Source organism: Myotis yumanensis, unplaced genomic scaffold, assembly GCF_028538775.1.
Source record: "Myotis yumanensis isolate MYYU_CA2020_CCGP unplaced genomic scaffold, mMyoYum1.0.hap1 SCAF_4, whole genome shotgun sequence".
Lineage (NCBI taxonomy): Eukaryota > Metazoa > Chordata > Mammalia > Chiroptera > Vespertilionidae > Myotis > Myotis yumanensis.
Genome location: NW_027223755.1, coordinates 8,265,663 through 8,283,395, shown reverse-complemented (window position 1 = coordinate 8,283,395; position 17,733 = coordinate 8,265,663). Strand labels below are relative to the sequence as shown.

General features: G+C 38.4%; 1 protein-coding gene across 2 annotated transcripts in view; it reads right to left on the bottom strand.

Annotated features, from left to right (window-relative positions):
* Window positions 1-17,733, bottom strand: part of LMBRD2 (LMBR1 domain containing 2) — a 48,064-nt gene that overhangs the window by 16,774 nt on the left and 13,557 nt on the right. For both annotated transcript variants that reach the window (XM_070411832.1, XM_070411830.1), the window contains exons 4-13: window positions 15,808-15,903; window positions 13,103-13,270; window positions 12,567-12,777; window positions 8,981-9,055; window positions 7,500-7,613; window positions 7,061-7,244; window positions 3,824-4,005; window positions 2,717-2,850; window positions 852-957; window positions 78-175 (exon numbers count right to left, since the gene is read on the bottom strand). In XM_070411832.1, the coding sequence (XP_070267933.1) occupies window positions 78-175; window positions 852-957; window positions 2,717-2,850; window positions 3,824-4,005; window positions 7,061-7,244; window positions 7,500-7,613; window positions 8,981-9,055; window positions 12,567-12,777; window positions 13,103-13,270; window positions 15,808-15,903 (1,368 nt within the window). The remainder of the gene's footprint in view (window positions 1-77; window positions 176-851; window positions 958-2,716; window positions 2,851-3,823; window positions 4,006-7,060; window positions 7,245-7,499; window positions 7,614-8,980; window positions 9,056-12,566; window positions 12,778-13,102; window positions 13,271-15,807; window positions 15,904-17,733) is intronic.

The following is a 17,733-nucleotide window of genomic DNA, read 5'->3' as shown; positions in this document are numbered from 1 at the left end:
AAAAGAGTTGTAAGAAGAAAGGATACCCAGATAAGGCTAAGAGTATGTGGGAAAATAAACGATGTTAAGTTTCTTACCTAAAATAAGTAGCAATGCAGAGAATTACTACCAGCATAGGATAATATATATAGAATCCATCTGCAATAAAGGATAAAACTTTCATGGAACCCATAATCTGAAAAGAAAGAAAAAAGTAGAAAAAAAATGAGTTAAATTAGTACAGAGTAGTCCCCCTGATATTTTATTTTTTTCCGCCATTAGAGAATTCACACATAGCCAGTTATATAAATAAATACGGGCTTTTGAAAAAGTATAAATAAAGCACTAAATGAACTGATTTTTAAATTCTTATCACAAGAAAAGAAATTGTTACTGAAGTGATGAATGTTAACTAAATTGACTGTATAATCATTTCTCAATATATGTATATTTCAAACCATGATGCTGTACAACTTAATCTAATACAAAGTCATGTGCTGATTATATATTAATTTGCTTACTTAAAAAGGTTTTCCTCTAAAGAAAGTTAATATTTTATAAGCATTACTGAACATTATCATATACATTAAGACTAGAGATATAGAAGTCACTATTATTATAGGTCAAGTCTATTAATACTACCAGCTAGATGATCTATGTAAACCAGAAAACACTTTTTTATAATAAAAGAAAGCAAAATCACTTTCATCCAGTCATTAGTAATTATATATATAACATTTAAAAGACAGTTTTAGTTATTTTAAAAAGATCCAAATAATGCTTTAGAACTTTTCTGAATTAAAAGTTTTATCAGTATTAACATCCCATATAGACAATGAATCTAAAGAACTCTGCTTGCTGACCATACTTACAGATGTATAAGCAGTTGGTTGCGTATTCTGGTGAGAGATGGAGGAATCCATATGGGTCAACCCCAAGAAATTAAGACATAAAGGAGGAGTCAAACGGCAAAATAACCTGCAATAAGCATTTATAAACAGAATATGTAAAAATAAAAAAGCAAAATAATTTTATATTATATCGAAATGTATTGAGAACATTTCAGATCATTGTAACTTGTTACTTTCATCTATCTGTATTATATATCTTTTGAATTATTAAAGTGAAACTCCCTTACTTACTTGGAAGATATTCTGAACATACTATGAATCACATCTTCCTTAAGAATATCAACACCTACAAGGCAAAACTCCAGTCTCAGGCTGCCTGCTTTGGTGGTGTTTGCCGCTGCTTTATCCCAAGAACTGGTGAAGTGCCTTTGGATGCACCTCTTCCAAGTCTACCATCTGTGCCATCTCAGCAGCATGACGAGGACGGTAACATCCTCAAGGTGAACGTACTCATATATGAAAGATCTGAAGCTGTATCAAAGTATGACACTCTAGCAACTAAGGTATAAAGAACTGTTAGAGTTCAAGCTGCCCAGATAAAAAGAGAACCTTACAGAACTACGGAGTTGAAAAGAGGAGAGAGGAAAATGAAGGGAGAGAGAGTGAAGGGATTAAGAAGTACAGGTTGATAGTTACAGAATAGTCACAGCGATGTAAAGTACAGCATGGGGAATATGGTCAATGTTGTAATAACTACATGTGGGGCCAGGTTGTACTTGTAATATCAGGGTAACTACTCTGCAGAGTACACGATTATCTAACCAGAATGCTATAAATCTAAAACTAATACAGAATAATATTGAATGTCAACTGTAATTGAAAAAAAGAGAGGTAATGTGAGGAATGTGGTGATAAAATATAGTGTCCCCCAAAATGTATACACACACTTTCAGAATTATAAAGGCAGTGTTTATTAAAATACATTTTATTTTCAAAATTGAGCTATCAGCTGTTAAAATGTATATATTTCTTTTTTTTTGGGGGGGGGGGGTGGAGATCACCCTGTAGTTGTGGTTATAGGAATCTACACACACACACACACACACACACACAAACACACATGAATAAAGGATAAAAAACAGTGAGAATTAAATAAGGTCTGTTGTCTAGTTAGTAGTAATGTATAAATGAAAATTTCCTGGTTCTGATATTGTAGAAAAGCTACAGAAAGCGTCCCCACTGGGGAAAACTGGGGGAAGGTTGATAGGAGAACTCTTTGTATTATATTTGCAAGTTCCTATGAATTTATAATTATTTGGGTAAAAAAGGTTAACATAAAAGTGTTAGAGATGCTTTCTTTATTGATTCCTTTGCAAACCTGTCTAGTCCAGCCCTTATGAATATCCAATATAACTAATTTAACAACATGGACGAATAATAGATTGCGCAACCTAGCCCAAGCTAAAGCTCTCTCTCAAAACTCTTGCTAAATATCTTGGCAAAAATTATTCCTGTTGGTTTTCTCAGTCCTCTATACTTCAGTTTGAGGCCACTGAATCTCAGAATACCCTCTAGGTCTGATTTAGTCTCTAAACTCTCTCATGTTCCTATATTTTACTAATCTACTTATGCAATCTCTAATTGGTAAGTCCAGGTTCATCATGTCGTTCTTTTTCATCCTAATCTAGCATCCCCATTTTAACCTGAACCTTCAAGCAGTATTTACCTAGCAATCAACAAATATCTAATTAATATTTATACTTAATCAATTAGCTCAGAGAAATACAGATGTTAGTGGAAAACCCATAAACAAGAAATAAAAGAGAACTCAATAAGGATGTATGCCATAAGGACATTTCCCTTGTTTCTAAATACAATCTACTTACATGCCACTGAAAAGAAGGCTGTACGCATCGGTCTGGTGATGTGAAGCCAAGTAGTAATAGTTAAACACACGAATCCTGAACACAGTAGAATAAACACAGATACTTAGGAAGAAGATGGAAAGGAAGCAAGCAATCTGAAAACAAAAAACAAAAACAGATTAAGACCCATGGACTGTATACCCTGCACAGCCTTATCCTTTATTTCTGGCTAACATTTGACATTCTAAAATTTAAATACTGTAACAAATTTTTTAAATATATTTTTATTGATTACAGAGAGGAAGGGAGAGGGAGAGAGGTAGAAATATCAATGATGAGAGAGAATCACTCATCGGCTGCCTCCTGCACACCCCCTACTGGGGATCGAGCACGCAACCCAGGCATGTGCCCTGACCGGGAATCGAACTAGGGACCTTTCAGTCCGCAGGCCAACACTCTATCCACTTGAGCCAAACCAGCTAGGGCTACTGTAACAGATTATTTTTTTTAAGCTATTTAATAAAACAAAAGTATGTGAAAAATTCTACATCTCAACCATTTTCACATTTTATCCCTAAATTTCAAATCCACCTCCTGAAGTGAGCCTGCTCTCCCTTTCCCTGGGCAACTTCCTCACATGACGACTATAAGCTATGTGGCTTCGCTGGCATAAAAAGGATGCAAGTATTCCCAAAAGGGTATTTTGCACTAGTTTATATCTTGTCATCTGTCTTAAGATACAGTTCTTAGTTTTTATAGTCTGGGTCAGTGGTCGGCAAACTCATTAGTCAACAGAGCCAAATATCAACAGTACAATGATTGAAATTTCTTTTGAGAGCCACATTTTTTAAACTTAAACTATACAGGTAGGTACATTGCTATTAACTTAATTAGGGTACTCCTAAGGCTTAGGAAGAGCCACACTCAAGGGGCCAAAGAGCGCATGTGGCTCGCGAGCCGCAGTTTCCCAACCACGGGTCTGGGTAAATTGATGAAGCTCTTTTCTGGAAATGTAAATTAATAACTTCACTATTTGCATTATTGCTAGAAGAAATATATGGAGAAAAGATACTACACTTAAGGGTTATACTATGAATGGACAATTATTAATAGCAGATACAAACTGACCTCGATATAAATATAATTGTATGTTTTTTCAGCCAGCTGTATGAAGACTGCAAAAAGGGATAAGACAGGTGTCGTGCTAAAGAACGTGCACTCTGACCACACGACAATCACAGAGAAGACAGACAAAACCACAGCCAGTATTCTGTAAAACCATGGTCGCAAAAGACACTCCCAGTACCACTCTGGAAGAGAAAAGAAGAAAATTATTACGGAAACCATAAAGGAGTAATGGGGTATTTGCATTGTTTCAAAATATCTCCATATAAGATACACAATTGCAGAGAAGAAAACAGTAGTTTTACAGTGGAGGGAGCAGGCAGACACCACCCAACCGAATGATCACCGATAATGGGGCCAACATCTCAGGTGCCTCCTGCTACGAAGCACGATGAGAAGACAGTATCACTGCTGCAGTGTTCCTGCCAAAATTACAGAACCGCATCTACTCATGAGAAAACTTCAAACTCAAACCCAGGGACTGGAAAAAACAAAACTGGCCTGTGTTCTCAAAAACATCCATGTCACAAAACACAGACGGAACCTGCTCCTGAGTAAAGGAGACGGAGGACAAGACAACTGACTACAATGCCCAACCTGATTTTGACCATTGTACTTGGTTATGTAAGAAAATGTCTTTATTTATAAAGAAAAAAAATACACACAGAAACATTTCTGGGTTAAAAGGCATCATGTCTGGATTCAACTTTAAAAAGATTAAGGAAAAATATATACACAGAGAGAAAGAGAAAAGAAAATAATTATGGTCAAATGTTAGCATGTGGAAAATCTGGGTGAAGGGTATATGGAAATTCTTTGTTAATATTCTCGTAACTTTTTGTTAAATCTGCATTTAGGTATAAATGAAAGTTAAAAGAAGAAGAAGAAAGCTCACAAAACTGAAAAGGCTGCATTTCACTTCATTCATTGCACGTTGAGTTCCTGGCTCATTCTAGATCTTTTCAACCCTGTTCCCAGCATAATTAATTCCTGGTGATTTCCACAGCCACACGGGCGATACTCCCTTCAAAACTCTGGTCTTCCACTTCCTTCACCTCTTCTCCTCCAATGATTCTGTCCTCCACCCTACATCAACTGCTCATTCTCCAAGCCTTTGACTGCCAATAACCCCAACCCTCCCTTGTAATCTCATTACAGCATCCCTGTGTCCAAGCAATGCTTTCATCTAGTATTTCAACTCTATTGACTGTCTCTGCCTGGACCAACAGTCCATTTATTCTATCACCGTTTCATTGCCACTTAACACCTGATGTCCTTTACTGCTTTCTTTATCAGCTCAGACTCCAGTCTTTGAGGCAAACCATTCCCCAATGTCCCAATCCTTTTGCTTCCTCTTACTTCCTTATACTTGCTGAACTAGGCCATGCCCTGGCTACCAACTCTGTGGCTACCCTGAACCAGCACCTGTGGAGCAGGTCACTGAAGGAGGAAGTCACACACCTTTGTTGGCTCGCCTCACTTTAAATTCTTAATCACCAGCTTCAAGTGGACCCTGGAACCTGCCTGGCTAGCCCACTGCAATCCACCCATTTCCTCCATGCACAGTCTCCTAAGCAACTATTCTGCACCTTCTCTTCTCTCCTCCAAAATCTTACTCCCAGAACTTCACTGGCAAAATAGAAGCTGGCCAAAGAAGACATCCCCAGGTCCCTCCGTTACATCTTCTCATCTGCTCAGGTCCATCTGTGCCTTACCTCCTAAGGCCCTTCTCTTCATTGCTCACTGTTTCCATTTCATCTCCCCTGCACATGAACACTGCCCCCACCATTCTCTTCTGTCTCCTCAATTCCCTCTTAGATGCCATTCACAAATGGTGTCTATAATATCTCTTGACCCTGCCATCCTCCCTTCGCTACTACCTCTTGTTTCTATTCCCTTTTATGAGGAAAACATTTTGAGAGTTTTCTATTCTTACTGTTCCTACCTGCTCTCCTTTTTATTTTTTTTTAAACTCAAATCTGGCTTTTTATACCCTTACCCGACCTCACCTCTCTGAAATGCAATGGACAAGTCTTAGTATTCATGATACTCGACCTACCTGCAACATTTGAAAAGGTGCTTTATATACCCTTTTCCTCAAAAGACTTCACTGTCCTAGTTTTCCAATCTCATCGGCCACTCTGTTTCTAGTCTGTTCTGTGGGCTCCTCATCATCAACCCGATGCCTGAAGTCTGGAATGCCTCAGGCTTGGGCCTCAGACTATCTCTTCTCTATCCCATCACTTCTTCACTGATTTATCCCCACCGATGGTCCACCTACCCATTAGTGACCCTCTCATTTATATTTTCAGACCAGACTTCTGCTCTGAACCCTGATTTCTATAGCCAACCACTACTCAGCATTGTATTTATATCTTTATGTATATATTGACTGTTTTTCTCATTCCACAAGGGCAGAAATTTTTATCTTTTCTATTCATTTGATATATATCAAGCTCCCAGCAATACATAGCATATGAGTTCAAATATTTGTCAAATGAATGAAAACAAGTGTCACATCATTCCCTCATTTAACTAGGAAAGATCTTCATTGAAGAAGACGTCTGAGAGATTTCTTATGACCACCATTATGTGTTCATACTGAAAACCAAACATACAAAAGAGAATCAAGTGAACTAATCAACTAATCAAGTGAACTAATCAACTAATCAAGTGAATAGGCAGCTATTTGAATACCTAAGGTAAACAGAAGTTTTAATACCATGACACTGGTATTTTCATTAAATTCTTCATATTAAATTTGATAACACTGAAGAAAGTGTCATAAATAATCATAAAGGAGGATAGAATAATTATGCTTATTGAGTATAGGTTTTAAAAATAGATTAATAAATGTAAATAATCAAAGAGTACTTCTTACAGGAATGTTTTTTGTAGTATGTCAAGATTGAAGGAGTGACTCAAGTTTGTGATGTGAAATTTCTTGGAATTCTAATTAAGTATATATTATATATACAAAATTTGCTTGATATAGCACACATATTTTTGCTAGAATTTTGGTTATCTGTGAAGTAACAGTGCAAAATGATAGATTATATGTCAAATGAAAAGTAAAATAGTTTTCTTTGGAGGGAAAGTTTACCAGATACATAATATTACCACCTGGCGTAAGTCAAATAATACAAATATAATTCAACTTCACATTGGTGAAAATATATACATTTTTTCTTCAGAAAAATTATCATCATTAAACTTGGAAATTTATATCAAATTACATACCAACTGCAGGACTATAAAAATATTGGACAAATCTATTTTCCGGTTCTGGCGATTGAAAGGTATGAACAAACTGATGAGTAGCACTAGTTTCATTTTTTGCTACATCTTCTAGATAAAATGCTTGTTCCAGAAGGATCTGCCATTGTACTTGAGTTCGACGGTGCCTCTGAACTGAGTAAATAACCTAAGAGAGAGAACAGGGGTATGTCTGTCAGTGTTCTGATCCAACGGTGTTCAACTCCCCGTTAAGGCAAGTTTTGGTTGTTACAACAATGAGAAGTGCTAGTGGCATTTCCTGGATGGGGCCAAGGAAGTTAACATTCAGTAGTATAGGTAACAGTTATGTTCAGTGAATAATTCTCCCTTATTTTCTGTGGGCAGTAATTATAAATCTGACTGAAATATCATTAAGTAATATAGCTTTAATTAATAAAGTTACCTGTTTATGTAATTTCACCAGACTTTTTTCACTCGGATAGGTATTATGCTTTTCATCAAAATCTTCATAATCATCCATGTTCCTACCCATTTTTTCCTGATACTCTGTAGGGCACTAAAGGGAACAAGTAGATTTTTAAAAATCTTATTTGCAAAAAGATAAAAATTTTATTTTTATTAAAAATCTTTTATTCTGAGGCATTTCTAATTTTAATTTTCTCAAAAATATCTTCCTTTATTGTCGTTTCTAAATAGTTGGAGGTTTTGTTGATAACATTTTTTTTGAAAATGTTTTAAAAGATGCATTGAGCACTGGACAGTGGCCCAGCTGGCTGGAGTGTTGTCCCACACACCAAAAGGCTGTGGGCTCACTTCCCAGTCAGGGCATTATACCTAGATTGCAGTTCCATCTCCAGTCGGGTGCATACAGGAGGCAACTGATCAATGTTTCTCTCTCACGTTGTTGTTTCTCTCTCTCTCTCTCTCTTAAAAAAAAAAAAAAAAAAAAAGATGTACTGAGTTTATTCTTACCTCTATTAATATTAATCTTTGTGCTTAGAAAAACTAGCTGGGGATGAGTAAGACAGAGGAACATTGCCTACATGAAGCACCTAGTATTTAAAAGGATCTTTCTAGGTAAGCACCTAATGAAACTGTCAGTTATTTTCCCAGCTAAATAACGAAGAAAAATCACAACAAATCCAAGAGGTTGAATTTTTTAAAAGAATGGTAGAGAGAAAAAAATACATGCCTTAGAGTTATCTGCCCTGCTATTAGTCATCTATTATCTATATGAACTTGGACAAGTTAGTTAACTTCTCTGAATAGGTCCCAAAAAGTATCAAATATGAGAGAAATGATTAGAGAATTGATTTTCATGACTAGTATCTTAGCCAAGAGAACACTAGCTAATACTCAGTATAATAAATTTAACCTATAGGTAAAGAGATAGTTCAGTGGTTCTGTAGCTGTAGAGAAGATATTTGGGGAACTTATGTGTTGAATAATCATTTTTGAAAGTACATGAGTACTCTTAGTGCAATAACAATACAGTAAAATCTTAATTGTGTGGCTTCTTATATAAATATCATGTTAAATATATCCTAATGTCATTTATTTTAGGAAGCTGACCAAAACAGATTATTAAGACCCTCACTTATTTTCTTACAGGAGATATGCCTTTAGTGACCACATTCAATGACACTTCATCACTGTGCTACAGCAGTTGTTTGTCATACATTACTAAATGTAACCTCTATATCCACATTTCAAAGCAAAACATTGCAAATAATTAATGTTAAACTTGTAATGCAAAGGAACAAATTCTATGTACACATTACTACTGATTTATGGTCAGTATTTCCATGAAAATGAAAAGCAGTTGCAAAGACTTCAGTCATAGGCTGTTTTCATACTTTCCTGATGTTTTTATTATAAAAAGTTATATTTCAAAGGAAAATAGATGCCTATATGATTAATTACCTTTTTAAGTATTGTGTCAACACATTTTCTCAATGGGTGGTTATACTTGATGCTTTCACTCACTTTACGAACCTCCTGTACAAATAGTGAGGAAAAATGAAAATATTTCCATTTTTATACATTGGCTATTTCAAATCAGAATGCTCTAGGTACCATATATATATATATATATATATATATTTTCTCATAAGTTTAACTTCAACTCAAAGTATTTAGCATTTTCATGAAGCTCCACGCACTGAATAAAAGTTCTTAAGAACACAAGTAAAAATACATACAAAGTTATACGAAGTGGGGCAAAAGTAGATTTCAGCTGTGAGTTTAATACAATAATTAATTAATAATAATACAAAAACTGTTTCACATACTCACAACTGTAAACCTACTTTTGCTCCACCCAGTATAATAGTTCTCTGTATATCCTCACACTTCCTATTATCTTCTAGGTTTACTCTCTTATCATTTTCTTACTTGGCACACAAAGATGGATAAACATCATAAAAAAGTCACGAAGGATCAAACAAACTTTGCAGCCCTGAAAGAATAGGACTATGCTCCTTTACCTTGCTTATCAACTTAATTATCTCATTATCTAAAATACAGTGAAGAAACCAGAGGCAGCAGAACAGGTCCCGATGTCACAAAGCACCCACTCCTTTCCAGTGGGAGAGCACACAGCTCATGTTTCACCCCATGTCTGTCTATCAAGAGCACACTACAGGCCAGCACTGTGCAATGTGTAAGGTCACCACATCCCAAACCAGAGAGTGGGGTGGGAAGACAGGGCGTCATAGCTGTTTGACTAAGATCAGAGTCTAGTGATAAAATAATTAAATAAGCAATTTTATGACTATGAAAGGTATAAAGGGGTTAGGGAAAGGAATCTTTAGAACCAATAGTTCTAAGAGAATCATACTATTCTATAATTTTAATAACATTTTGTAAAAGTTGGAACCACTGTTCTAGATAGAATAAACAGCATGTACAAAGGCTGGGAATCAAGGAAGAACCAAGCAGAAAATTAAAAAGAACATTCTGATTGTTGGGTAGAGAATGGCCTTAAGGGATACAATACCGGAATCAGGAAAACCATCTGGCATATAAAGTTATGAAAAAATATTTGTGACTTACATGACAAAAATTACTATCATTAAAATAGGGAGAGCTCTTGCAAATCAACAGGAAAAAGGAAGAATGCAGAAGAAATGCAATAGGCTGATAAATGCCGGAAAAGATATTCAAGCTCACTAAAAACAATTATGAATTTTAAAATGAGAATGATTTTCTCACAAAATCATTTAAAAATGTGGGGAAACCAGCCCCCCTATACACAGTAAAATGTGGGAGGTAATTTAGAAACACCCATCAAAACTTTACACATGCAGACCCTATGAATAATCCATATCGAAGGACACTGCTTCTGTCAAGCTTAATGAGCTTGAAAACGCATTATTCAAATAGGAATGGTGAGGAGACTGCTGTGTAATTTATGATGGACTGATTATTACATAAGAAGCATGAGTAGGAGTCAGCCCATCAAAGGAAGGGGCAAGGATATTCCACACTGAGGGGCAGCATGTACAGAGGCCTTGAAGCAGAAAGGAGCAGTTTCAAGGAACCAGGAGTCCAGTGTGGCCTCGGAGACAAGAAGAGTGAGGGCCTGAGAAGCACTGGGCCGGCTGAAGAGTGACTCCAGCAAAGCACTTCTTGGTGTCCTCAATGACACTATATTTTGAGATCAATGAGTAAGGGTTAAACACGGGGGTAACAAGATAAGACTTGGGTTTTTAAAAGGTGCCGGAAGCATCATTATATTACAATTTTTCATTACTACGCTGCCTTAAAGTTTTCTTGACTTGTTATTAAAACTTGAATATGAACTAGTTATATATTTACATCTGAAATATTACATATTTCCTTTACATCCTTTCATCATATTAAATCAAAATAAGTACTGAAACAGTTAACTATGGATATTTGCTGTATTTGTTACAGAAGTAAGTTTCCTTCAAAAGTTTATAATTTTTACAAAGTGTGGAAGTGATTTGAAATATTAGCTTATTTTCTTCCCATAAAATAATGTAACTTTGAGCTCCATCATTACTGTGCCTAATCGATTCTTTACTATGCAGGCCAGACAACATGCATGAAGTCAGGCTAACAGGCAATTTTCAGCAGAAATAAGTAGCTATTTTTCCCTCTCCCAAATCCGCTTCCTTGAAAAATGACAAAAGGTAGAAGTGACTTCTTTGGTCAGGTAGCAAATACCCTTTGAATAGTTTGACATGGCTTATAAATTTTATTAATGCATCAGAGAATAGACATATGGATGTAGTATACATTCACTTCAGAGAGAAACATAAAAACACTAAACGGGTCTTTATAAAACTGCATGTGGAAGATTTTATAGGTAGCTGAAAAATATAATCACTAATTACAAAAAAATAGGTGACTGAACTTTGTGGTCTGTTATAACATGTATTCAAACCAGTGTGCTTTCCCTCCAAGTACACTGCACGTATTCATATTCTTGTTCCATGCTCTACTCTGCACACCTCCACCAGACTGACCACCCTACACCACAGGATCATGTCTCCTCCCTGCTTGCGAGGTGCAACGATTCCTCGCTGCTTTCAAAATATGGTCTGGACTTTTCAGTGTGACAGTCAAGGCCCCCCTACCTGGCAACAACCTGTTTTTCAAACCTTACAAGCTTTATCTTTCCAACACAAACCTTATGCTCAGTTAATGTGGTTTTAAAACCTCCTGATATCTGACCAGGATGCTGCCAGTTATAGAATATTCTACCCATCCTTCCTGGCCCAGCTCACATTTCATGCCTCCTCTGATCACTATTCAGAAGTGAGACCTCTCTATACTAGAGCATTTCCTTTATATAATTCACATCACATTCACCATCTATAATAATAAAAGCATAATACACTAATTAGACCACACATCCTTCCAGATGACCTCCCGATAAAGCCAGGGCTGTGAGGGAAGCCCAGGTCCTGGGTGCCTGCCGGAAGCCGGGGGAAGGAAGGCCTACTCTTGCACAAATTTCATGTATCGGGCCTCTAGTATAATATAAAGGACTGTACAGTTCTCCAACGCTAGATAGTTAGTATCCTAATGGAGAATGAAGTAGGAATTAGCTGAAGAGAGTGGAGAAAAGAGCATTGCAAGAGCTTGGGAATAATGTGTTCAAAGAGAAAAGAGGCAATGAATGCAGTGGTTAAGAGTAGGGGTCAGAGGCAGGCGTGGCTGGCATGGCTCAGTGGTTGAGTGTCAACCTATGAACCAGGAGGTCATGGTTTGATTCCCTATCAGGGCACATGCCAGGTTGTGGGCTCAATCTCCAGTAGGGGGCGTGCAGGAGGCAGCCGGTCAATGATTCTCTCATCATTGATGTTTCTATCTCTCCCTTTCCTTTCCTCTCTGAAATCAATAAAAATATATTTTAAAAAATAAAGAACAAAATTTAAATCTAACATCCAACCGTGTGTTAACAACAAGAACAACAAACTAACTGTGTATCCAAAAGGAGATGCAGCGTGCTGTGGATTGCAAGGTTTAAACTTCTTACCTCCATGACATCTTCTAAAGTCTCTTCCGCATCTGCTTTCTCTGTCATCAATTTGGCTGCCTTAAAATAAGTTTTCATAAGTAGATAACCTCTTTTTGCTCCATTCCAGTATGACCGAGGGATTTCCACCAAGCCATACCCCAACAATAACACAAGAAGAAATAGACCCCATGTGTTTGCAGCAGCGATCCCAATCGTCTGAAGCTGGTTCCTAAGAGGACAGAAGCAGATAGCTGTGATAAATTTTCCAACAAAACAGTAGAATGAAACTAACTAGTGTTAAATAGTTTTTCAGAGAACAATTACCCTAAAGGATGGCTAACATTTTATATGAAAAAATTAGACCTTCAAATCCTCAACTAATAGTGGATGTTATTCCATATTTTTCTTCTTAGTAACATGGATTATTCAGATATTCTTTCTGAGGAATCTATAAAGCACATAATTTATGTTTCTTGATGAAATGTGTTTACACCTACAAATATGAGATAAAAATTTCATAAAATGGAAATACACACAGAAATAATGTTTCTTACCATTCTAAGTGCAAGTGTGGGTTTACAGCTACATAAATTAGAAATGCTCCAAAAATCAGCAAGTAGGTGCCATAATAGATCGCATTCTCAATCAGTGCGGTTTTGATCTTTCCCGTGATGGAGAACCCTCCTGATCTTGCATATGACTGCATAAAAGGTAAGAGAATCCTAGACAGTTGGAAAACATATGATTAAAAACACTTGATATGTCTTTGTAATTTCAAATACCAGAAATATATGAATCTTAATTTTAGTGTATAGTTCTTTTCACAAATATAATTTTGAGTAATTATTAATACCAAACAAACTTGAATATTTTTGTAATATTAAATATGGGGGAGAACAGAGCACATTCCTGGCAACAACAGAGGCCACAGTAACCAGCAGAAGATATAACAGTGAGTGATTTATGATGAGTCTAATACAAAGGCTTGAAAGCCTTTATGAAGAGCTTGGACTACATCCAAAGAGTAAAGAGTAACCATTTTTTTGAACCGAAAGGAGACATGATCAAATTTAGTTTCCTAAAGACTGATAAGGCTTCAACATGCAGAATGCACTTAAGAGGAACAAAATTGGAACTATTTGTGTGGTAAAGAACAGGAGAGGAGAAGACTCGTTGTCAATACACTGATTTTGAAGTTCCTAAGACACATCCCCAAGGAGCTGCACAGGAAGTAGTTGGCTATCCAGATTCTTAATTCAGGAGCCAGGATTAGAAATACAAATAGATTCAGAGTCCTCACCATATCAACGGTACCGAAGTAAGATCAGTACATGAGTTCTGCAAGGGTGAGTATGGAGACTGAGGAGCAAAGGACCGAAGCTGACCCCTGAGCAATACCTAGTTTTAAAGGAGAGGTAGAAAGGCAAGAAAAGGGGAGGCCAGCAAAGGAGACTCAGCTAGAACAGCAGAAAGGCATGAAAGAAAACCAAGGAGTATGTACGGCGCAGAAACCAGGAGAAGCACATTTTAAAGTGGAGAGAGAACAACAGAATCAAATGCTGCCGAGAGGTCAAGTAAACTAAGAAATGTGTGTGTGAGTAGAAAAATGGGGGCAGAAAAGAGCTCAGTGAGTTGAGGAAAGAGCAAGCAGTGAGCAAATGGAGGCACTAAATCAGACAATTCATTTAAGAAGTTTGGCTGGGTAGGATAAACTATGATATATTCATAAAATGGAATATTTTATAGAAATGAAAAAGAATACTAGTACACATCACACAACAGAAAAGAATCTTCCAAATATATAAGCAAAATGAGAGGCAAATGTATACTGTATACTTCTGTTTCTATGTTCAAAAACAGGCAGAACTCATCCATGGTGAGGGAAGTCAGAATCATGGTTCTCTTCGGGAGGGTAAGCCTGGGAGGGGGGAGGGGTATGAGGGAAGCTTCTGGGGACTTGGTCAATGTTCTTTATCATCATCTGAGTGCTGGCTACACGGGTGTGCTCACTTTGAAAAAAAAAGTCAAACCAAACAAAACCTGTGCAGTTTTCTACACTAATTTATGCTTCAATTACACAGTCTCCAAAAAAAATATAACTGTCGTAAGGAATAAATCATTGAGGTGGAAGATAGAAAGTTAGAGAGGGTTGGGATTTAAGAAACTTTTTTGTTGTTGTTTATTTTTTATTTGTTAAGGGTGAGAGAATTGTGCATGCTTTGCCAAGCACAGGTGAGTACAGGTAACAGGAGCTGGAGGGAATGGGTCCATATTTCAGGAAAAGGGATTAATGTTAAGAGTGGGGAAGGAAGGAAAGATGGGGAGAGAGGTGGGTACATTTGTTGGTGAGAAGCTAAAAGAGCTGCCATCTGATGGCTTTTATCTTTACTGTGAGGTTGACAGTAATGATGGTCAAGGAGAGAAGGTAATGTTTCTACGATATGAGAGTCACAGGGGAACAGCAGAGGCTGGAAATGACTGGAAAGATCTGTTGTGGGAAGAAGAGCAAGCAGACTGGAGAAACAAAGAAACAAAGTCTGGCAGCCGAGGGCCGGGCCGGCTGAGTTCACGGAGCATCAATTTACAGGGGCAGGACGCTCCCCTGCTGCGTGGGTTTGCTCTTCGATGTTTAAGACCTCTCGTTTTAGAGCTCAGTTGCCTGCCGACTTCTTTAAAGGTTCAGTAGGCAGTGAAGTGTGAGTCTGCAGCAGAGCCGAAGGACAAAGCTCTAGCAGGTAGAAAAAAAGATTTGGAACGATGCATTGCAGGTCAATGAGACCATGGCTATAATTAGAGCTATGCAGAGAGAGTCAGGTAACACGATGACCACACGTGGGACCCTAGGGGACATTCACATTTAGGAAATGGACACAGAAATGGAGCCCATGAAGGAAATGCAGAAGGTTGGGCTAAGCAGAGGGCGATGATGGCCTGCGAAAGAGCAGTTTTACACAACAATGGAGCTGGGAAAAGACCGAATTGGATAGAGAAGGCCAAGAGAGAAAGCAATAATTAGAAGGGAACAGTGACAAGAAAAATTATTCTTTCTAGTTTCTATTTATTGTTTGTGTTTTTCTTTTCATTTCTTTTCTTTTCAGATGGGAAAGACTTAAACAAGAAGAAAGGGAAAGGAAAAAAATTTAGGGAAAAAATAAGTAACATGAGTAAATTCTAAAATATGAAGGTTCAATGAAAAATAATCACTTCTCATTTTACTCTAGCCAATATTTAAAAAATCTTATCCTTCACTACCACTTACCATGTTAAAAATTGCGATGTCCAGTATACTACCCTCCAGAAAATTGGCATGATTCCATCAGGAATGTAACTCCATGGCTTGAAACACGGATGTGGACTGTTTGATAACAATTTAAAGCAAATTAATCATAAATGGTGACTAAATGAATTATATAATTAATTTGTATACGGCAAAGTTTATTTGCATTCAGATTTTAAATTATTGACTCTAACTTGTAGATTTTTATATAAAATTCAAAGCTAATTGTCAAACTAAGCAAACGCACACAACGGGAACAAAACAGTTTGGGACCCAATGTTCACCCAATAGACTAATAATGCAACTGTATTTCAAAACAAATGCATTGTGAAATTAAATCTCTGGTATGATTCCCTTAAATACTGATGATTACCTTTAAAATACACACTCACCCCATTTGTGGAGTTGGTTATTTTGGGGAAGGGGAGCGGGGAAGAGAAAGACATTGGGTGTTTAATTTCTGGAAACTGAAATACTAACTAATCAGTTACTCTGGCATAACTCCTATGAAGACATATGCCAGCATCTATACACAATTTAATTGGAATTTTCTGACGATACGTGTATCTGACCATAGATCAGTGATGGCAAACCTATGACACACGTGTCAGAGGTGACACGCGAACTCATTTTTTTGGTTGATTTTTCTTTGTTAAATGGCATTTAAATATCTACACTAATAAAAGAGAAACATGGTAATTGGTGTACGACCGCTACCCTTTTCATTGGCTAATCAGTGAGTATATGCAAATTAACTGTCAGCCAAGATGGCGGCCGGCAGCCAGGCAGCTGGAAGCGAACATGAGGTTTGCTTGCTCTGACTCCAACGTTCCCCGCCTCATCACTTGCCGGCCTCTGAGCTACAACTCTAAGATACTATGTATTATGTTGCAAATAAGAAGATAAACAAAACCCCAGAAACCGGCTTTCATTCAGCCGGGCTTTAGCAACATTGTATCAATGTTTTCAGCAGTGAGGCCTCAGAGCTAAAGCTGGCCCAGAATAAAAAAAAAAGAAAAAAAGAAAACAAGGAGCGGTTGGAAGCTTCAGTCACCCGCTTCCGGAAAACAGCCCTCAGCCCCTCACCCAGACTGGCCAGGCACCCCAGTGGGGACCCCCACCCTGATCCAGGACACCCTTCAGGGCAAACCAGCCGGCTCCCACCCGTGCACCAGGCCTCTATTCTATATAGTAAAAGGGTAATATGCCTCCCAGCACCGGGATCAGCAGAGCAGTGAGGCTCCCGGCACCGGGATCAGTGTGACAGGGGGCAGTGCCCAAACCCCCTGATTGCCCTGCGGCTCTGTGTGTTACAGGGGGCGGCGCCACAACCTCCCTATCCTCCCCTCTCTGTTCGTGACAGGGGAAGGCGCCCCAACCCCCTGATCAGCCCTGCTCTGTGCCTGATAGGGGGGAGCTCCCCAATCCCGATTGCCCTGCGGCTCTGTGTTTGACAGGGTGCAGCGCACCAACCCCCTGATAGGCCCTGCTCTGTGTGTGACAGGGTATAACCTCTCCATCGGCCCTGCCCCGAGTGTGACAGTGGCGGCGCCCCAACCCCCTGATCGGCCCTGCTCTGTGGGTGGTAGAGGGTGGCGCCCCAACCCCCCTCCATGGGCCTTGCTCTGTGTGTGACAGGGTAGAGCCATAACCTCCCCATTGGCCCTGCCCTGAGTGTGACAGGGTGCAGCGCCCCAACCCCCTTATCTGCCCTGCTCTGTGTGTGACAGGGGGCAGTGCCCCAACTCCCCTATCGGCCCTACTCTGTGAGTGACAGCGGGGAGCTCCTCAACCCCCTGATCGGCCCTGCTCTGTGTGTGACAGGGTACGGAGCCCCAACACCCCTGATGGGCCCTGCTCTGTGCATGACAGGGGGTGGTGCCGCAACCCCCCAATTGGCCCTACCCT